At 41.9% G+C, this 23,343-nt stretch overlaps 1 protein-coding gene across 13 annotated transcripts in view; it reads right to left on the bottom strand.

The window, feature by feature from the left end:
- Positions 1-23,343, bottom strand: part of ank2b (ankyrin 2b, neuronal) — an 882,930-nt gene that overhangs the window by 295,391 nt on the left and 564,196 nt on the right. For all 13 annotated transcript variants that reach the window (XM_041195707.1, XM_041195740.1, XM_041195679.1 and 10 more), the window contains one exon: positions 5,695-5,793. In XM_041195707.1, coding sequence (XP_041051641.1) covers positions 5,695-5,793 — 99 coding nt within the window. The remainder of the gene's footprint in view (positions 1-5,694; positions 5,794-23,343) is intronic.

Below are 23,343 nucleotides of genomic sequence, written 5' to 3'. Positions count from 1 at the left end.
AGCAAAAAGGAATTGTTAGACTTATAAATACAAAGTTTGTAAAATAGCTCCCATTCCCTGAAATGAATTAAAGAAATGCTTTGGTGAAAAGGTGCAGGAGGCTCATTTTTACCATAAAGTACAGACTTACCAAAAATTCAAGAGTTAACTCACCATAAGCTACCCTTAATATTAACACTAATATTAATAACAATAATATTAATTCACTGCAAGTTCCTTACTGTTATTCATTCACTAAGTTTACTTTAAAGGTTACAGCAAAATTTTGGTCTGTATCAACCAGCCTTAAATCCCTTTAATGTTTCTCTAGAATTTCAAATACAAGTAAAGACTGAATACTCTCAAGAAGGCATTGTTGTCACGGTGAAGTTAATAGAAGAGTTTCTGGTTTATGTTGATAAATGTATAATTTAATGTTATCATCCAAGTTGTAAAAACAACCAGCTCCCATGAGTTATTTCTCTCCCCTAATGATGCTGAATTCTTTTAAACTTTGCTGCTCATGGGACATGGAGTTGAATAAAAAGTCTTTAAGGAGATGAGAGTTTAATGGGGAGGGGAGTCACTTCTCACCTTCACCTTTTCACTACAACTTCCCTGAAAACTGAACTTTATATATGCATTGGGCAAAATTTAATGGTTTTCCCCTCCTCGGCAGGGTTTACAGACAGGTTAATTTACCTGGGCAGCCTTCCCGCTGCCCAACCCTCCCCCTGACCTGTCCTCAATTTTATGGGTTCTTTTGACCTGGTCTGAATTTTGAGGCCAGCAAGAGGAGCTCAGGGTGGAGGGATAGGTGAAGCCTGACAGTTTACCCTGCTCGGCCTTGTGTGGGAAAGGACACTTCCCTTCAGGGCCCCCTTTCCATACCAGGTGACACCTCCCACGAGGTCTGCCCTGCCCCAACCCCCAGGTGTTCCATGCTCCCTGGCCTCTCCATCGAGACCCCTCTACCCCACCCCCAACCTCTCCACCCACTCTGAACCTCACCTTCCCTCCCCGCCATGAAAACCTCTGTACTTATCTGGTCCAGAACTCAGGGACTCACAGATTGGGGACTGCTTGTAGTCCCAGCGGCCACTGCTCCACGTGGCACTGTTGGGACTACAGAGATGACAGCCAAACTAATTGGCTGATCGGTCTCTGAGGCGGGATTTCTGTTGACCGTTAAATGGCTGAGGGGCAGCCAGTATTGGTAGTGGTGCATTCCCCGCTGACTCTTCCCACCCCACCACTCTTTTAATTCTGCCCATAACATTCTTTCAAAAGTTCACAATCTGTATGTTGTTGCCCTTCTGAAGAAGCAGTGCCCCTGAAAGTCCATGGTAGCTTACATCTTTTTCCGATGGTACTATTGATGAGTGGCATGGACAGAGTAGATAGTCAAAAGCTTTTTCCCAGGGTGGAAGAGTCAATTACTAGGGGACATAGATTTAAGGTGAGAGGAGAAAACTATAAAGGTGACGTGCAGGGCAAGTTTTTTACGCAGAGGGTAGCGAGTGTCTGGAATTTGCTGCCAGAGGAGGTGGTGGAAGCAGTTACGATAGTGGTGCTTAAGAGGCAGCTTGACAAATACATGAGTAGGATGGGAATAGAGGGATATGGACCCCGGAAGTGCAAAATGTTTTAGTTGACGGGCAATATGATCGGCACAGGCTTGAAGGGCCGAAGGGCCTGTTCCTGTGCTGTACTTTTCTTTCTTTCTTTCTTCTTTGCTGATTTCCCAATGATGGGAAATTGTGAGAACCTCCGCAGAAATTCAGGCCCCTAATGCTGTAGCCTAAGGTCTAGGTCTTTAACTTAGACTTACTTCAATTTCTCTAATGTTCAAATTTTTGAACCAAACACCAGTCATGCATTAATCAACAAACCAAATAAGGAGAAACAGGAGGCCTCCTTTGTGCAGACAAAGTTCCTATCTTAGGTTACCAAAACACATAGAATGAATCAGCTAATACCGAGGATATTTACCATTTATCTAACTGAGTAATGAGAAGCCTACAGCATGTTTGGCTATGTTCTGTGCCTCATTGAAACTCTGACCCACACTGATTCACTATAACCTAAGGGCAAGTACAGATGGTGCCTGCAGGCCTCAGTCCCATGGGTATCTGTAACAGAATCAGAATTTAACAGCATAGAAGGAAGCCAATGAGCCAATCACACCTGCAAAGGCTCTCTGAAACAGCAATTCACATTGTCCCATTTCCCTGCCCTTTCCCTGTACAGTTGTAAATGTCTTTTTCCCTCAAAAATGTATCTGCTTTCCTTTGTTAAGAACATTGTGAACTTGCATCCACCACAGTTTCTGCTAGGGCATTCCATGTCCTAACAGCCCTTTGTGCAAAAAATTATCTGAATCCCTCCCTTCATTTTGATGGGAATGACCTTAAATTTATGCCCTCTAGTTACCAATTCATTGACCAGTGTATTTAAAAAAAAAATCAGAACCTATTGCATTTTTGAACACCTGCTTCAGCTCTCTCTTTAATCTGTTTTGACCTATTGAAATGAACCCCAGTTTCCCGTTCCTTATTTAACTTAGCAAGTCTCTTTTCCAGCTACCCCCTCCCTAGCCCCAACATTCATAAAATTTGACAGACAAATTACACAGTGTAGTGGAGATATTTCTCGGTCTGTGCCTAAGTGTACTGGATCACCTGAACATCGCATACATTAGGGGCAGAATTTTTCAGTCGGCGTGGGCGTCCGACATGTCAACGTGTAACTTGATGCATGATGACATCAGGCATGCGCCCCAACGTCATCGCGCTCAGTAGTGATGTTTCGATCGTCGGGGGCACACCGGAGCTGGCTCTGCACCCGTCGATATGTAAATGGCCTATTAAGGCCATTAAGGATCTAATTAAGGTTATTGTCACCACTGCCCATCCAACCTTATGGAAGAGGTTTCCTAAAGTTTTTATTAAATAAGTTCTAAAATTTTCATATAAATAAAAACATGTCCCATCGCATGTGACACAGTCATATGAGGGGACACACTTAAACAATTTTATGAACCTTTTATTTCATTATTTTAGAAGCCCTTCAGTCTCCCTGAGGCAGCTCCATGCCTCGGGGAGATTGAAGCGCTCTATTGTGCACATGCGTGGAAGAGCGCTGGCCCCGACTCGCCCTCCTCCCCCCGCCTGCACAGGTAGTGCTGAGCGCTACCAGTCACGCCTTACACTTGGCGGGGCTTTAATTGGCCCACCGACGTAAAATGGCGACGCAGAGCCAATCGCAGGCGATGATCGGCTCTGCACCCGCCCCTGCCCGCCAAATGAAAATTCTGCCCTAGGAAAACATGAAGGAACCAGTTACATTTTCTTCCATTTATGGTGCACATCAAAATCTCTGCCCTTCCTCCCGTCAATTGACTCAGTCAAGCTTGCATTTGGGTAATGGAAGAAGGGAAATTTGTTTGCAAAAAGAGTCCTTTTGATTTTCTTTAGTTAGTTCGTTAATTATTGCGTGATTGGTGTTTATTTCTAATATTTGCATATTAGAGTAATTGCACTAAGTATAAGTAAAAGACTGAGACCTTAGACGACAGCATGCCCAGAGCACCATAAACTCCTCTATCTTGCTACATGAAAATGGAATTAAATAGCTGTGGTCCATGGGAACCTACCGCAAGTCACATTCAGGGAAGCACTGTCAATTTGTCACATGAATGACTAATACTCTAAACTGAAATTTACATGAAATGATTTAGTTCATTTAACAAGACTCATTGGATTTCGCAGCCCAAGGGTTCACATTTAGGAGCTGGTTTATGCAAAATAATAGAACTCAGTCCTCAACAAGTCAGGCTTTAGAAATAGCAGGCAAATAAATGACAGGAAAATCAGAATTTTTTTCCTATTTTCATTTTTAGTCATCTTTCACTACCAAAGTGAAGCAAACATGTATTTACCATGTGTCTCAGAGACATCTCAAAGCTCTTCAACACAAGCCTTACCTAGGAGTGCAGTAACTGTTGTCATGGAAGTGAAATAGAGATATTCATTTATAAAATATTTATAAGATAGAGACTATGCAGAAAAGATTTACAAGAATTTCTCCAGGGGTGAGGAACTTCAATTACCGGGATAGAGTGGAGATGCTGGAGTTGTTCTCCTGGGAGAAGAGACGGTTGATAGAGGTATTCAAAATTATGACAGGCCTAGACAGAGGAGATAGGGAAAAACTGTTCCAATTGGCAGTAGGGCCAAGAATGAGGGGATGCAGATTCAAATGATTGATAAAAGAACTAAAAGCCTTATGAGGAAAATCTTTTTTACTTAGCAATTGGTTAAAATCTGTAATGCACTGCCTGAAAGGGTGGTGGGGAGCAGATTCAATTGTGGCTTTCAAAAGGAGATTGGATAAGCTTCAGAAGCGAAAATTCTGCAGGGCTACGGGGAAAGGGGTGGGGTGGGGGGCGGGGAGGTGGGGGGTGCAGGGCAATGAATTGAGAGTTGCTAAGTGGTTCTTGCAGAATGCCAGCAAGGGCTCAATGGGCCAAATAATCTTTTTCTGTGCTGCAGCCATTCTATGATTCTATTCTATATTGAACTAATGCACAAAGACCTCAAGCACTGTATCTTATTTTTAATTTTTCATCCTCGACTCCTTAATCAACAGCAAAACTGTCCTTTCTATCTTAGTTTGGTGTACAGACTATGTGGTAGATGTGGTGGGAAGGCAGAAATTTGCAATTTAACAAAAGATTGTTCAGATGAACTGGGATTAAATTAATTGCGACATATGCAAATTAAAGATCTTTAACTAGACGCTCCTCTACTACCAGTTTGTATTAACACAAATTAATGGACATAGTTTGTCATTGGAGGGCATCTAAAATGTCTGGCATTAATTAGATTTGTCCTTGTATGTTTAGCTTTTTAAGTTTTTTATGTGGCAAGTTGCTGAAAGTACAAGCTAATCATGTCACAGTGAGAGAAACCGGGTATCAGGGACCTGACTGAACAGCGGCAAGCAACTGTGTAGCTCCTTAATCAATCAATGAAGGGTTTTGAAATAAACAGTGCAAGAACTGAAGGTAAGTGTAAATTAGAGTAGGCGAATTCAGTGTCAAATCACCAAAAGAAAGCTAGGTAGAGAGAAAGACTGGAAGAAGAGTGTAAGAATGCAGAACAGAAAAGCTCATTAATTTTTTAATTTTACAATTTTAAAATCTCTAATAAAAAAAAATGAAGAATGAAATTCCTTGATTATAGTGGTTAATTTTCAGTGCCAGAGAGGTTGAATGGCAGGAATTAGAACATCACATTGTTAAAGGAATGATTTTAGTTTGTAACTACCGTGCAAATGCAGCAACTTTCCATTCAATGCACCTCAATGGTGAGGCAGATTGTGAGATGCCATCTTCATGAAGCTAATGGTGGAATATCACAACTTGGGCAGCAATTTTAGGAGACCCGCACCAAACTGCCCTTCACCTGAAGTTCTTGTAACATTTGTGCATAAATACCAGTAAGCACCATTAGCCTCATCATTATTTGGGCAGAAAATTCTGGTCACATCAGATTTGAGGTTTGGTGAACTATCACTTATAAAAGCCATGAATGACCAGGAGAAAATGCTTCCAACATTTCAATATTAATATTCGTAACACAGTCTAAAAAATTGGCCGTTGCTCATTCTATAAGTGCTAATTGAACGGATTGTCAGCGTAGAGTAACCTACCTCAGTGGCTGTGCTCTGATTAGCTCCAATCTCCAGCAGGAGCCTCACAACTTCAATGTGATTTTCTTGGGCAGCCATATAGAGCGGAGTGAAACCATTCTAAAATAGAATTTAAAAAGTGGCATAAGTTAGCACATTTAGAATTAAGCAACAACCCACAAGAAATGAAAGACATATACCAAAACTCCTGCCTAAATATCTCAGCTTTATTGTTGATTGACACAAACCACATAGCATGAACAGTTTTCAGAGACAGACATCGTTTCTCTTGTACAGTCTTGAAAAATCTTGTCCCCTCCCTTTTGATTGGTCTTTGCTCACTAGCTCAGATTTTTTAATTTGGTTATAACGCCAGTGTTATTATAAAGCTTGCTGACCTGAAAATCTAGACCAAGATGTCTGGCTGACAGGCCAATCTTTTGCCAATGATCTCGGGGCAGTATGTCTAGAGTTCAGAATGATTTTTTATCTGACCTTTCCTCCTTTGTAGGAAAGTGCCTAGAATCCCTTGGGTACAACACATAGAGAAATTCATATCCCAGTCACAGAAACAGAACAGAAATCATGGCCTCACATGGATTGTGAAAGTAAAAAAACTTTGAAATCCAATGAACTGAGGGAACAAAATGTTGGCTCTCTAACACTCTGCACTCTAACACTCTGCAATGTCATATTATCCCTATTACGCTTGTGGAACCATCACATCTAATCTGAGGAACTGATCTATTTAAATATGGTGATCCCAAGCAGAATATTAAAATGCATCTCTGTTTGCCAATAAGTTGCTGGAGTTGATTGCTGTTATCTAATGTAAGAACATAAGAAATAGGATCAGGAGTAGGCATCCAGCCCTTCAATACTTCTCCATCATTCAATGAGATCACGGCAGATCTTCTACTTCAACACCATTTTCCTGTACTATCCCTGTATCCCTGGAACGTTTTTAATACGTAGAAATCTATCAATCTCAGTCTTGAACATACTCAATGATTGAGCCTCCACAGCCTCTAAAGCAAGACTGGATTTTATGCAAATCAATGCATGAAATCTGTGATTTCTGGAATACGCATCAGACAAATTTTCAAATCCCTTAGGTTCTCTGTGTTGGTGAATTAGGCCTTTAGAATGGTCACAACACTAGAAATAGACACTCTAAATCTAACATTAAATATGTGACATATTTAGTTGAAGTGATTCAACAAAGAACAATTCTTTTGGAGGGGGTGGTAATAACTAGTAACCAGAAAAAATGGAATTGCACATTATTTTGCTGAGTTGGCACTCCATTCAGTACTGAAAAAAAACTGGAGATGTTGCAACAAGATGATCAATAATGATATCACCTGCAGTTATCAAAGTGGGAGAAGTCATTAGGCACAGCCATAGACTGTGTTTTCAAACATAATTTTTAATATATTTATTAAAGGGCGAATTTTGGAGATGTTACCATCTGATTAAGGTGAATGTTAGAATTATTAGGATATTAAAATTAACGATAATATTACATTGTCCCATCCGTATGTAGCAATAACCAAGAGGTTTTTGTGTGTGCATGCTCATGTATACTGGGATGAAGGTTTAACCAAGTTCAAAAGCTGTAAGCAAAATTTGACTATTTTGCGTTCATTTGCAAGTACTAAGATTTTGTCGAATTGAAATTATGTCAAGTTTGGCTTGACAAACTTCAAAATTTTGCAGTGTAAATGGACATAGGTGTTCTAATGGAAGGTTTTTGACATGAAACTTGAAGTCTGTGGGCAGGATTTTCCCAGAGGCTTCAGGACCCTCCCATTAGACTCCAATGGGGATCAGAAACCCGTGTGGGAAACAGTCACATCTACCTGTGTTTTCCCCAACTAATGGCCAGAGGGCGAGCTTGCCAGCCAATTAAGGGTGAAGTTGTGAACCTGGGGAGCCAATAGGTGGCACTTTAGTTTAAAGCATCAGCAGGGTGCCATGGCAGATAAGTGAAAGGGGCCCTCTCCTCAACATTTTTAAATCCATGCAGGAGGATTACCCTGCCATCCGCTCATCCCACTTCTGAGAAATTTGTCCAGAGATGGGATGGAGCCAAGAATCTGGCACACCAGCTGGTGGCGTGAAATTCTATGCCCACCTGCATCCGTACCCACCCCTATCAGGAGTTAAAACTTAAGTCCTGTGTTTTCAGCACTTGGAATGTTTTATGTTTTATCATCTTATCAATACAGTGAGACACCATCCATTCAGTCTGAAGTGGGGAGAGGCATCTCTGAGTCAGATGCCTGGAGGTGTACGTGTAAATGCCAATTTTTTAATGGAACAGTGTGGGGGGTGTATTTGCACTCTATATTGACATATGAAGAATGATCTCTAACTGGGAGATCATAATCAGGTTTTTTAAACTTTAAGTTTTGATTTGCTAATAAATCACTTTTAATATTTCCAAAACTCAGTCTCGCAGCAGAATGAATTGGCACCCATAACATATGTGATGTATTTGCCCTAGTAAATATGATGTTCTTATATCTGGGTATCTGTCAACAGCTTGAAGGAAATGCAATTGAGACCAAGACCAAAACTATACACAGTACTCTAGATATGGTCTCACCAATACCCTATACAACTGTAGCAAAATGATCCTACTTTTATATTCCATTCCCCTTGCAATACACAACAACATTCCATTTGTATTCCTAACCACTTGCTGTACCTGCTACTAACTTTTAGTGATTCATGTACCAGGACACTCAGATCCCTCTGTACCTTTGAGTTCTGCAATCTCTCCCCATTTAAATAATATGCTGCTTTTCTATTCTTCCTGCCAAAGTGGACAGGTTCACATTTTCCCACATTATACTCCATCTGTCAAAGGTTTGCCCAATCACTTAATCTATCTATATCCCTTTGCAGATTCCTTATCTCCTCTTTACAACTTACTTTCCTACCTATCTTTGTGTCATCAACAAATTTAACAACCATGCATTCAGTCACTTCATCCAAGTCATTAATATCAATTGTAAATAGTTGAGGCCCTAGCACTAATTGAGGCGGTACTCCACTCATTACATCTTACCAACACGAAAATGACCATTTGTGCCTACTCTGTTTGCTGTTAGCTAAGGAATCCTCTATCCATGCTAATATGTTATCCCCTACACCATGAGCTCTTATTTTGTGTAGTAAACTTTGACATGACACCTTGCCAAATGCCTTCTGCAAATCGAAGTACAGCACAGCCACATCCCTTTATCCATGTTGCTCGTTACTTCCTCAAATATCTCTAATAAAATAGTCAAACATGACTTCCCTTTCACAAAACCATGTTTACTCTGCCTGATTGCATTGAGACTTTCTAAGTGCCCTCTATTACCTCCTTAATAATTCCAGCATTTTTCCTATGACAGATGTTCAGCTAACCCGCCTGCTTTCTGTCTCCCTCCTACCTTGAATACAGGAGTTACATTTGCTATTTTACAATCTGATGGGACCTTTCCAGAATCTAGGGACTTTTGGAAAATTAAAACCAATGCATCTACTATCTCAGCAACCACTTCTTATAAGACCCTAGGATGAAATCCATTAGGACCTCAGGATTTGTCAGCATTTAGTTCTAATAATTTTCTCAGCACTTTTTCCTTGATGACTGTAATTGCTTTAAGTTCCTCACTCCTTTTCACCTTTTGATGCATATTTATTTCTAGGATGTTATTTGTATTCTCCATAGTGAAGACAGATAGAAAATATCTGTTCACTTCATCTGCCATTTCTTTACTTTCCATTATTAAATCCCTGGACTCACTCTGTAAAGGACCAACTTTACTTAATCTTTTCCTTTTTAAATATCTGTAGAAACTCTTACTATCTGTCTTTATAATTCTAGCTAGCTTTCTCTTGTACTCTAATTTCTCCGTCCTCATTGGGCAGAATTTTGCTGTCGGTGAGCAGGGGGCAGGGCCCGCTCACCGACACGTAAAATGACGCGGGATGATGTCGGGCGGAAACCCCGACGTCATCCCGGTCCATTTAAATCTTCAGGAAGGCGGGGGGCACAGCAAAATCAGCTGCGGGCCCATCGACCTGTCAATGGCCAATTGAGGACATTGACAGGAGCAATTATACAATTAAAGGACCTGCCCGTGCAACCTTAAGGTTGGTGGGCAGGCCAGGAGCCCCAGCGGCAAATAGAAAAAACTTGAAACCTCATCCACCGGCAGGATGAGGTTTCATGCAGGATTTTAAAAAGTTTAATAAAATTGTTATGTAAATTTTGAATATGTCCCATCTCACATGAGGGGGACATGTTAAGGATTTTTTTTTTCTATTTTTCATATTTTTACAAGTGTCAGCGATCTTCCTGAGGCAAAGTGCAGCCTCAGGGAGATGTGTGCTCTTTCGTGCGCATGCGCGAAAGAGCGCACTCTTGCTTTTGGGGAATCTCCCACCGCCCGCACAGGGAGCGCATAGCGCTTCCCACAGACGTCACGTAGGGTGGGCCTTAATTGATCCCCCCCCATGTAAAATGGCAGCAGAGCCCGCTTCTCCGGTGGGGATCGGCTCCCTGCCTGCTGAAGATTGGGTCGGGTCCGCCCGCCTGCTAGGCAGAAAATTCTGCCCATTATTTTTTAGCCATTCTTTGCTGTTGTTTCTGGCCAATCTTCTAACCTGCCACTAATCTTCACAGAATTGTAAGCTTTTTCTTTGAATTTGATACTACCTTTAAGATTGTTAGTTAGCCATGGATGGTACATCCTTCCTCTAAGCCACGGGCGGGGCTGCTACCTCTGAGGAGGAAGAAGATGAGGAGGAAGAAGCCCCTGCACATTCTACTGATTCTAAAATGGATGAAGATGAGGAGCCCACCAATGGCAAGAGTAGCAGGGAGTGATGGCCATGTAGCGAGGGCTGACACTATGCAGGAGTGGTTCAGTGCCAGATGGGTCCTTGTTCAAAACAGATTTCCATGAGGTCCACCTATATAACACTTGCCATCAGCCAGTACCTGATGACATACTTCCACATAAAGATTCTTGTAAATTGACTCCACAATTACACAAGGGACTGCCCAACCCCTACAAGGGAGCAAATAGAGTTTGACTCAGTCACATTCATATGACTGCAAACCTCTCCATCATAGATACGAGCCTCACCATATTTGAAAGCACGCATGGTAATAAGACCATCACAACCTGTCCCCTTCACATGAAGGCCATTAACTGTAAATGAGCCGCCAGCTTGTCCGCATAATCAAACCATGCCCACAATGCAGAGATGGACACGACTTAAAACTTAAACCCTGTACACACTGATACGAGTGCATGTTGTATCATACATGCAGATATGGCGCTTTGTGCATGATGATGATACAACTGTGTCCTTGCAGCTCCCTGAAAGAATGGTTCTGTTTAAGAACTGGGCACCAAATGCATCATTCCTGGCTTCCATATATACCTCTACAAACTGCACAAATCAGAGTCTGTGACACCTGGAATTCCAATGCAGCCACTGTAGTGGGAACAGCAAATAACCAATATTATCTGGACGATACATGACCTACCGAGCTACGATGCCCACATCTTGGCCAAAGGGCAAGCCTGCAGAACGGATGAATGTTTTGCATCCAGCTCTCATGCTTGAGATGCAGTTGATGACCAGCATCTGGTTGTGGACTCTGATCACTAAGCCTCCCTTAAAGGCATGCTTAGATGCAAAATGAAAGATATAAGGAGTATTTCAGTGCTTGAGCCTTTGCCCTCTGGAGTCTTATGTGATATAGCAGAGAAAGAGGAAACTCTCCTATGGCTCACCAATCAGCCCAAATCCTTGCTCCTCTAACACACACAGAACGAAGCTTCTAAATTGGTTTCCGCCAGTAATTTGCTGCTCAGAGTCCCACCGCCCCCACACGTCGAGTCAGCTCCCACTTTTGGTTCCAGTAGTGGGACTACTTAATTAGTGAAAAAATTTCGGCCATTGTTTCCAAACGCTGGTTTTGAATTTACCCCCATTTTAGCACAGTGTCCTCTGGTTCTATTGTTTTGCACAAAGTGAAACAGCCTGTTATGGTCTACAATATCTAGACCATTTTGAATTCTATAAACAGCAATCCTATCACCTCTCAACTTTATGTTTTCTAGTGAGAACATCCACAATTTATCTAATCCAATCAATCCATCGCCTCTGTCATCCTACTTGTCCTCTTCTGCATTCCCATAACTTCAATATTTTTTTCCACTGTGGTGACTTGTGTAGTGACATTTCCAACCTTAGAGATATGTAAGGTAAATCAAATTCATTAAAATACAAAGGAGAACTGAATGTTTTTTTTCAGTAACGGTTAAGGAGGTACCATCTTTAGTTAAAAGTGTTTGACTAATCTTTTATTTGAAAAGAAACACAACTTAAATTGTATCAAAACTTCATCACTTCTGTTTGTAATATTATTGCGACACAAATGACTATTCTCTATCACCAAACAAAAATACCTTTGTCAAATATTTTTCATTAATGCCTTGTCCCTTTTCATGTCTATTAAATAATAACTAAACATGCTAAATGCATGTCTCCCATGGTGTAACAATAGCAAGAAAACCCAAAAGATGTTTCAATGAAGCAATATAACAGAGCAATCACAGCCTAATGTCTTTAGTTAAAGAGTAACAGATGGACAATGTTTTGAAAAAGAATAAAATTGAAACATCATTTCACGCAATACTAAAGCCTGAGGGCATGCAATGCATACAAATGAATTCCCTCAGTGACCCATGGCAACATTAAATAAATTGCTACTTGTGCAATTAAGAAGATGAAGATAAAATAGCATTATAGGTCTGATGTTAAAAAGCATCTTTTGTAAAGGTTCTTTTTGGACCACTGAAATCTTGAATTATCAAAATAAAAAATAGGCCTCACCAAATGAGGTCCCAGTTCCAGAGCAGATGTATTTTCGCAAATGAAGTTAATATTGGATGATAAGCACCATAATTCAATGTGCTTGTCAAACATAGAAGCTCAACACCCAGTGATGCACTTTATTACATAATAACAGCAACTCTACAAGGGTAAATATTGTGTGAACAATCTTTCATTTTCCAGGTGCAACATTGGCCTAGCAGTCACTCGGGCGCAAAAATACAACAGGAAAAGCAGCCCAACCATGGTTAACAAAAGAACTTAAAGATAATATTAGATCCAAAGGGAAGTCATATAAAGTTGCTAGAAAAAGTAGCAAGCCTGAGGATTGGGAGCAGTTTAGAATTCAGCAAAGGAAGACCAAGAGATTGATTAAGAGGAGAAAAATAGAGTATGAGAGTAAACTTACAAGGAACATAAAAGTGGACTGTAAAGCTTCTTTAAGTATCTAAAAAGAAAAAAAATTGTGAAGACAAATGTAGGTCCCTTACAGTCTAAAATGGGAGAATTTATAATAGAGGTCAAGGAAATGGCAGAGCAATTAAACAATTACTTAAGTTTTGTCTTTATGGAGGAAGATACAAATAACTTCCCAGAAATACTACGGAACTAAAGATCTAGTGAGAAGGAAGAATTGAAGGAAATTAGTATTACTAAAACAATAGTGCTGGAGAAATTAATGGGACTGAAAGCCGATAAATCTATATCCCAGGGCACTAAAGGAGGTGGCCATGGAAATAGTGGATGTGTTGGTTATCATTTTCTAAAATTCTGTAGATTCTGGAACAGTCCCGGCAGATGTAACCCCACTATTTAAAAAAGGAGGGAGGGAGAAAACAGCAAATTACAGATCGGTTATCCTAACATCAGTGATGGGAAAATGCTAGAGTCTATTATAAAGGGTGTGATGACAGAACTTAGAAAATATCAACGGGATTAGACAAATTCAGCATAGAGTTATTGAAAGGGAAATCATGTTTGACAAACCTACTGGAGTTTTTTTGAGGACATAACTAGCAAAATAAATAAGGGAGAACGAGTGGGCATGATGTATTTTGATTTTCAGAAAGCTTTTGATAAAATCCCACATAAGAGGTTAGAGTGTAAAATTAAACTACATGGAATTGAGGGTAATATACTGGCATGGAATGAGAATTGGTTAGCAGACAGGAAACAGAGGGTAGGAATAAATGGGTATTTTTTGGAGTGGCAGACAGTGACTAGTGGAGAACCACAAGTATAAGTGCTTGGGACCCAGCTATTCACCATATATATCAATGATTTGGTTGAGGGAACCAAATGTAACATTTCCAAGTTTGCTGACAACACAAAACTTGGTGGGAATGTGAGCAATGAGGAGGGTCTTAAGAGGTGTCAAGGTGATGTAGACAGGTTGAGTGAGTGGGCAAATACAAGGCAGATGCAGTATAATGTGGATAAGTGTGAAGTTATCCTCTTCAGTAGGAAAAACAGAATGGCAGAGTATTATTTAAATGGTCAGAGATTGGGCAATGTTGATATACAAAGGGGCCTGGTTGTCCTTGTACACTAATCAATGAAAGCAAGCATGCAGATGACAGCAAGCAGTTAAGAAGGCAAATGGTATGTTGGCCTTCATTGCGAGAGGACTTGAGTACTGGAGCAATGATGTCTTACTGCAGCTGTAAAGGGCCTTGGCGAGATAGCGCCTGGAGTAGTGTGTCCTGTTTTGGTCTCCTTACCTAAGAAAGGATATACTTGTCATAAAGGGAGTGCAATGAAGGTTCACCAGACTGATGCCTGGGATGGTAGGATTGTCGTATGAGGAGAGATTGGACTGACTAGACCTGTATTTACTGGAATTTAGAAGGATGAGGGAGATCTTATTGAAACATATAAAATTCTGACAGGGATGGACAGACTGAATGAATGACATTTCCCTCTGGCTGGGGGGGGTCTAGAACAAGGGGTCACATTCACAGGATATGGGGTAGACCATTTAGAATTGAGATGAGGAGAAACTTCTTCACTCAGAGGGTGGCAAACCTACGGAATTATCTACCACAGAAGACTGTGGAGGCCAAGTCGCTGAACATATTTTAGAAGAAAATAGATAGATTTCTGGACTCCAAAGGCATCAAAGCATATGGGGAGAGCGCGGGAGTATGGAGTTGAGACAGAGGATCAGCCATGATCACACTGAATAGCGGAGCAGTCTCGAAGGGCCAAATGACCTATTCTTGTTCCTATTTTCTACATTTCTATGCCACCCGTTCTTGCTAGCTAAATGCCCAAGATATTTGGGAACCAGGGATTTATCTGCATGCTGCCAGCCAGGTTTAAGGGTGTCATGTTTTGAACTGTCTCTAGTAGTCCATGTGTGGGTCAACAGCTAGGCCATTCAATCAATGTCTGGTACAAATGGGCAGAAGAGAATTGCAGTTGGGATCTTCCAATCAGCATAATGTGCTGATTTGCTTATTTAAGTAGTCTGCCCGGCAAGCGAGCTGCTCCCCATTTACCGACCTGTATGAAAATTACATACAGTGGGCACCAGGGATAACTCCTCTTTGAAGTATTGGCATGGGATCTCTTACATCCATCAGAGTAGGTAGATAGAGCCTCAATTTTTAAAATAGGACTCTAACCTTTATATTTTAAATTATTTACCTCCTGCGTTGTAGTTTCATCTGTAATTGTAATAAGCACACATATGTGTTGGAACAAGGCTCCTTCTAGTCTCTGAGTATCACAGATCTAAAATTTATAGACACTTTAAAAAAGTTAATTGATAGGAATTAAAATGCTGCTGCCTACCAAACATGCTCATTGCTCAATTATACTGCAATGGAGTAATTACATTTCGTGAAGTTATGGCCCTCAGTATATTAGAGAATATTCCTCTTATGGTGCTCTCTGGAGGCAATGTGAGTACAGCATACCAGAGGAACGCATCAGGCTGAAGTAGCATGTGATTTTCCTATGGCTCTGACTAGAATGAACAGGGTAGACTTTGAGCACATGTGGAAGCAGCAGCATTGTTAAAGAGTCATTTAAATGGAAGCCCCAGAGGAGATCCAGACAAACTTTGAACTTTAAAGGAAATATGAGTGGAGCTTTTATTGAAGTAATTTCTGAGGAATTCTGGCTAGTTTTTAAAAAAACAAATTGTCAGCCAGATAGTGTGATTTGCATATCTGCTCTTTCACCGCTATTTAAAGGTTCTGTCCCCATGAATGAATTTGTGCTACTGTGCCATGACTAGAATGGCAGCAGCGCCCAAGCAGGGGATCAGTGCTCCTGCAGGCTACGTTGGACAGGTGTGGTGCCAAGCAATAGAAGGGAGAACAGAGTATGGATATGAGGAACAATGGGGAAGGGATAGGAGCAGAGAGCAGATATAACTGTGAGGCTTCTCTTTCTTTTCATGGGGGAAACGCTTGCTTTGTGGCAGAAGTCAATTTTAATGTCTCAGGAATGGCCTAGACAAATAAATTCAATAGTGATCCAGGGAGGCTGCAGTTATTTCACAATGGCCACATCCAACATGTGGCAAAAGTGTCATCCGTGGGCACGGCACTGAACGCAGTCTCCAACACTAAGCTTAACAGATTAACAGCAACACATCTTGAAGCAGCAAAGCTATTATTTATTCAGAATGTCAGAAATATAAAAAAAAACATACTTAATGCAAGCAGTAGCTAACTGGCAGCTCAGAATGCCACAGTGCCAGGATTTTATGAGGAGAGTTTACTTCTGATTTGCAAGCAGTTCTATTGGAGAAATTTTGTTTGCATAGTCTTTGAATATTCATGCATGTATAATTTACATTGCTGAAATATCTTCAGGTGCAGACACCAGAAAAGCTATTGAGGGTGCTTTGATGCAGGTCTTTTCAGAAGGTGACTTGTAGGAATGGGATTGGTGTCCACTTTTACCGTGCGTGACAGCCATTTCCAGGTTTTATTTGGAAGCAACGCAGGTGAAAACTGGCACTTAGATAACTTTCAAAATAAGCAGGTGGATTTATTTTCAGTCATTAGATATTCTGGATTGATGGTTCATGCACGGGTTTTAAAATCCACAAACTAGCAGCAATGCAAAATTTTTGCAGGGTTGAGCAACCAGGGACAATGGATTTTTACCAGCACACAAATCAAATTAGATATGCACAGATTTCTTAAATATATAGCCATTCTACTATTCATAACTTGTTTCATTTGTGCCACACACTATATCATTATTACTCAGGCATAGTTTGGTTTGTAAGCTAAACTACACTTGCTAGAGGCCTTCTCTGTAATTTTGATCATGAAAGCTGCAATTCTGACCCAGCCACTGGCTACAGAGGATCTCCATTCATCACAGTGACAGTCTGTCATGCAGGAGCAGGGTGCAAAAGGAACATATTAAAACGCAGTCATTGTTTGGGTCAAAGCCTAGCGGCAACCATCTCTTTTTTGAGTCTTTGATGGAAGTGTTTCACAGCCACAATAACATAACTAAAAAAGTAACAAAAAAAAACATAACCAAACTAAAGATGTGAGGTACTGGCCTGGATGCTCACAGAGTCAGGGAGCCCTTTTAAAATGGCAGGCGGGACCTGGTTCCAGGATTCCTGCTCCCATTTCCATTTCCAGCTATTTTTGCCAGTGTGGGAAGCTTTCTCACATGCAGCATTCCCGCTCTTGCCAGCTCCATTGCTGGGCTGGGCAGTCCAACACAACCCCCACCCCATTTTTGTAGAGTCGGTCCCAATAAGTATACCTGGTTCACAGCCTTTCAGAGGAGATATGAACCATGGGGAAATCCAGTCCCAAGTAGAGAATGAGAATAAAAGTCACCTGGTCTCGGAATTTCTTCACTGATAGACTTTCAAATATATTTTAAAAGGTGCTTTCAATTTCAATAGTTAGATCTTGCGTTCTACAGTAGGTGTATTTTCACCACAGTAATTGACTATAAAACTCTGTCCTGCAAAGGTAAATTGACCATTACATTCACCAGTAATGTGTAAATGTTGACATGCATTAGAGTCCTTTTCCCGTTGGGAAAAGTGCTCTTATGCATTCAAAATGGAAGAAAACACTGCTTGGGAACTATAATGTAATGATTTTAAATGCCCAGAGCTCTTTAAAATGCAAAAAGAACCTTCAACAACTGTCAGTTAGAGGCACACACCTGCTGCTTAGTACATTGATTGACAGGCCATCTGGTATAACTTAAAAAAAATCTTAGGCATCTGTTTTTTTGCAATTTCAATAGAATCCATTGTCTGAGAGTTAGAATGGCTTGTTTTGATAGCTGTTACCATTATGAATGCTTGGCTGAGTTTCAAAAGGTCCACAACCACTTATCTCAGCAGGAGGCTGTATTGACACTTTGATTGACAGTTTCAAGAGTTCATTTAAGGGTTTTCTGCCTTTGATGTTGTCATTGAAATAGATGTTTGTTTGTTTTTCAACACACTGAGCACTTGAAGGATTTGAAGTTGTTGGAATGGCTTTTGTCAAAGGAGGTTTTTTTCACTATGGTGTGTTGGGATAAGATTATATTGTTAGAAGTTTTTAAAAAAATAATCCATTTCAAAGACATCCTGGGGTCTTCCCATAGCAAACTGGGTGAGTGGCTATGGAGGATACATGAGGGACATGGAGGGGCAAGGGGGATCTAGGGAGTGGAAAATGGAAGGTGAAGGAATGAGGGATGCTGAGGGAGTGAGGAGTGTAAGTGTTTGAGGGCTTGACATTCATTACTGAAACTAGACAACATTCCAGTAAATGGATGCGGGCATTCCAGCCTGCCAATCCGCTTGCCTCTGTTACCGCCTTGGGCCTGCCTCCGGAGGCGTTGGCCCAACTCCATCACTTCCCCACCTCTCCAGAGCAAAAATACTGGGTATGGGAGCCCTTTATATGGAAACGGATCTGTCCAGTTGGAAAATTTCCCAACTCGACCTTCCCGTCACATTAGCAAAAGTCTGGCCCACTATCTTAATTGATGCTTATTTTTGGATAATGTCAATTAATATTAATCCAAAATGAACCAATGAGTTCAGTTCCACTTCCAATTATTTACTTTAATGTGTTCAAGCATAATGCATTGAATCCTTCAAAGCTTCAGCGTTTATGTTTGAACCCATTCTCACCATCCTTTCATATAGATCACTGACACATACAGCTAAGTCATCGTGTTTGAGCTAAGCAGCCTGCTTTTGGAAAGGCAATTATTGTGAAAGTTAAATCTGCTTTACGAAATTCTTGGGGGAATTCTCCAAGTAGCATAGGATCCACAGTTTTCAAAATCACCCACTGTTGTGGCAATTTAATGAGGCAGCTTAGTTAACCTACATTGAAAAAATATACTGGGAGCACTCAAAAGGCTGAAGGTAATGCTTTTTATTGCAATGTTTACGCAAAAGAGAAAATGTTGCAATGTAAGTACAAATATAACTTTACAGAAAAATAAACAAATGAGTTATGCTCTAGTGATGCTGTTCTCAGAGGTTGGCCAATGCTTTAGGACAGGTTTCAACCATTGGGTGACCAGCCAGCAAAGTTTGGCACTCTAATTCCTTAGTCATGGGCCATTAATCAAGGGGCAAATAGAATGGTCAGAGAGAGGAGGGGAAGTGAGAGAAATCATGCTGGCAAGAAACTAGCTGGACAACATTTAAATAAAATTTGATGAAAAGGACAATTGCCAATCTATAAGGGAACTGATATTTCTCATAATGCCAGGTGTGTTCCACTTGTACCTCTGAGCACACCTGATGCCGGATTCACCGAGACATCGAAGTTGCACAGTAGTAGGGAGATCTGGACTGAGGGATTTCACTGCCCTCAGGTTAGCCCCCTGTGACATCGAAGGCCATATCTGGGACAGATGAAAGTTCTGCCTGCCCCAAGCATATGCTAACATGAGTGGAGAAGATTCCAGAGATCTGACATTCTTGAGCACGTCAGATATTCTTGTGCAGTCAGGCCTCCGTGTCCCTGACTTAGATGTACCTTGAGGGGCTCTTATGTATTCCTCAGAAGCTCCTAAGCAACAGAGAATTCTCATTACTTAAAGTACGTTTTTGGGAAGCTCTCCAATAGTTTCTGACTGTAATTGCTTCGTCTAGGTGATTGCAATATATCAGTTTTAAGATTTTCATGATTGTACAAATCAATATTACAGCAGTGAACTGTAGTGGGACTGAGTACAGTACAACCCACACAGTGACATAGGAAGGCACATGATCAGTCTAGTGGTGGACAGAGATGTGTGAACACCGAGGATGGAATCAGCTCCATACCTGTACCCTCCACTGTATACATGTACATAATTATGAGTTGCTAATAAATACTTGCTGTTAATATACTCAAGGCTACAAAGCCTACTTCATTGTGTCCGAAGCAGGATTCTTCATGAACCACACTTCTCTTCCAGTATTCATCAATTACATGCCTTCAGCATTAGCTTGATTGTGCAGTTTTGAATAGTTTGGCGAAAGATGGCCATGACAGCAAAGGTGACGGCAGCCCCAACTTTAGAGATGCCTCTCTGGGGCACCTGCTGGATGCAGTGGAAGGCCACTGCAAATGCCGCTGTCCCAGCTCTAACTGCAGGAGGTCCACCAGAGTCACCAATGTGGCCTGGGAGACGATGGCAGCAGCAGTCAGCGCCAATGTCAGCCATCCAGTGCAGGAAGAGGATGAATGATCTCATTCATTCCACCAGGGTAAGTCAACCACCACATCAATCTGAACACACACTCCCAAACCATCACACATTCACAGGGACCTCACACCTCAAAGGACAACATCGCATCTCCATCAGGCTCATATCCTCATCCCATCCATGGCTCCGCTCACCACACAAACATTCTATGCATCCTTATCAACTGCAATGGCATGTGGCCTGCTCACACACTCTCCCATCTGTTTTCATGCAAGAGATGTTGGTTCACAACAGCAGGGAACGGTCCCAGACAGGGGGTGGAATGGCCCACATTTGGTCCCTCACTCACTTTGAGGAGTGTGCCATCACACTGACTGGTAAGGACATGGACCGTACCTGCGGCAACGGTGAGATCGACAGTGAACACGCTCATGAGAATCCTGCAGCACATCATCCTCTCTCAGCACAACTGAGTGCACTCTCTCCTTTTTTTGGATTCTGCTGCCATGCACTGATTATCTCTACTTTGGTTCATAGGGAGCTCTGGAAGCGACCTATGCTCTCAGCCAGCCAGTCCCTGAGTTCATCCAGGTCCTCACCTCTAGACAAGAGGACACCTCCTTTGAAGAGCTGGAAATAAGCAGCCTGGAAGACCTGTCACAGTGCTTATCCACATCCTTCACCAGCGCAGAGACACACACCTCGGTGAGACTTAGGTTTAGAGCAAGCCTGGATTCAAAATCTGGTGGTCACTGTGTGACTGCAGCAGGAGGAGGCAGGTTCAGCCGAGCTCCCCAGTTCTTGGAGAACTGCTGGATAAGAGGCATCTGTCAGGACTGAGTTAATTGACAAGCCTCTGGGTTTAGCCTCTGGGTTTAGCCTTCCAACTCATTGTGGAGAGCCAGCAGAAGGCGTGGGAATATCACACAGAGCTGTTGGAAGCCCTCAACAGGATGGCATGCAAGTCGGAGGTGTGCATCCGCCTGCTCCCTGATGAATTGGTGCCCACATGTGCACACATGGAGGTCTCCATGGGAAGGACAGTGGACGCTATGGGTGCCCTGGTCCAGCAGAATGCAAAGATGCACACTGAACTGCACTCCATCATGGTAGCCATGGGCGAGTTCCTGTAGTGGCAACGTGAGGGGGAAATGGCGTCACTCCAGGTGCTCCTTCCCCTCAAGGAGTCAGGCTGGGGTCCATTGGCACCAGAAGTGGGGAGGAGCAGCAGCTGGACACCCCTGGGCCATCAACTCAGAAATCTCAGAGGCTGTCTGCTTCCTCCAAATCCCCTTTGCCTGTGACCCCCTCAACCTTGTCCTCTGCCACCGCAGGGGGAGTGGATGGCCTACAGGAGGACAACTAAAGCAAGCCCAAGCCCCCAACACCTCGGCTCTCCTGTGGGTGCACACCAACATCATCAATGCCAACAAGACCAACCACTGCACAGGCTGTCTCCACCCCTGCTGTGGATGTCAAAGCAATGGGAGGCATATAAAAGTTTTCCCGCCGGTGTAACGGTAAATCAGACATGGGGGATGATTCCGGTCCTGCCTTTCTTTGCATCCTATTAGCAGGATGTAAATCAGGTTCACGCCAGCCTCCAGCAAGATTCGCGACCCGCCACAGCGGACACCATCGGATGATCCCGCTGTGATTTCATGCCAATGCGAAACCGATTTCTGCCCTTCCCGCTGTATTGTCTCCTCCCGCCTGCCATGATGCTGCCATAAACGAAAGCCGACAATTCCGCCTCTTGTCTTTGACAATCTCTATGCTATGAATGATTGAAAAGACTGATGGGGTGTACTGCACAGACAGGAAGCCATAATCAACCCGCTCAATGCCAGAATATTCTATGCTCCATGCCAAGTTGTTTTGTTGATGATGGAAGTGGAAACCACCTCAGGGTCCAGCCCTGATATATGGAACACATCCCCGAAGATTTTGATGAGATATATCTTGATCAGCAGCTAGTCTCTACCGTACTTTCTTTCCTCTTCTTCTGATGAGCACCTGAGGTGCAGCTTTAGAGATGCAGCCATGTATAGAGATCATTAGCAAACGAGCCTCTCCTGATTCTAGAAAATCTTAGGGAGTCTGTGGCTGAGGTTTTATACAGAGAAAAAAGCACATTTTTGAGGATATTTTGAACCAGTTTACACATATAATTGCAGAATTATGTAACCAATTTGAGTGGCATGTTGCACTATTTTTCAACCAGAAATCTTTTTTAGGTCAAGGCAACACATTTATTCAAATAATTTTCCAACTATTTACATTTATGTGACACATTGAAAGTATCAAAACTTTCAAGATGAAGCGCAAAGGTGTAGCATGCAACTGACCAGGAGCAGGATGAAAGTTAAAGGAACTCAATGAAGATATAGTTTTAATGAGAAAGATTTAGAGGTAACTTTTAAAGGCGGGGGAGATATAGCACAGCAAAAGGTTAAAATACAGATCTGCAAACAGCAGGGATCTGATAATTGAAAGAAGTGCCAATGTAATACAAAGACACAAAAGAATGTGAAGAGCTCACAGGGTAAGCTGCCATAGGACTGCAGTGGTAGATTGGAGAGATGCCATGGAGGAATTTATAAATGCAGACTAAGATCAGAAAATCCATGTAGTGAAGCAGGGGGCACCAAAAATTATTTAATGCTCGTTAATTGGGGACATTACACTACAGCCAGAAGCCTTCAGGAAATATCACAATTCATAACTAAAAGCTTGTGCACATGTGGCATCAATATTTCATGTGGGTGTGCAAACATTACTTCCATTGGCTGAGTGTCAATGTGTAGGGAAGAGAGGCTTCATTGATGTCCCACTTGAGGAGCCTTCAATCTGACCTCTTGCATTTTCTTATTCTCCTCCTCATTGTAACACAAACTAAAAGCATTCCCACAGAACAATATACCATGCTGATGCAGAGTAGTAACAAATATTCTGACTCAGTCTATGAAGTGCTTTAAAGGGCACATTGCAGACAAATAAACATCAACCTTCAGTATGAGCACATAAAGTGTCCTCCTCTAAGCAGTGCTTGGCTTAGGGGTACCTGCTGCAGTCTCTCCCATCACGGTTATAATACCATTAATTATTTCAGGC

Source organism: Carcharodon carcharias, chromosome 1 (genome assembly GCF_017639515.1).
Source record: "Carcharodon carcharias isolate sCarCar2 chromosome 1, sCarCar2.pri, whole genome shotgun sequence".
Taxonomy (NCBI): Eukaryota; Metazoa; Chordata; class Chondrichthyes; order Lamniformes; family Lamnidae; genus Carcharodon; species Carcharodon carcharias.
The sequence above is the reverse complement of the archived record's forward strand: the minus strand, read 5'-3'. Positions and strand labels throughout refer to the sequence as shown.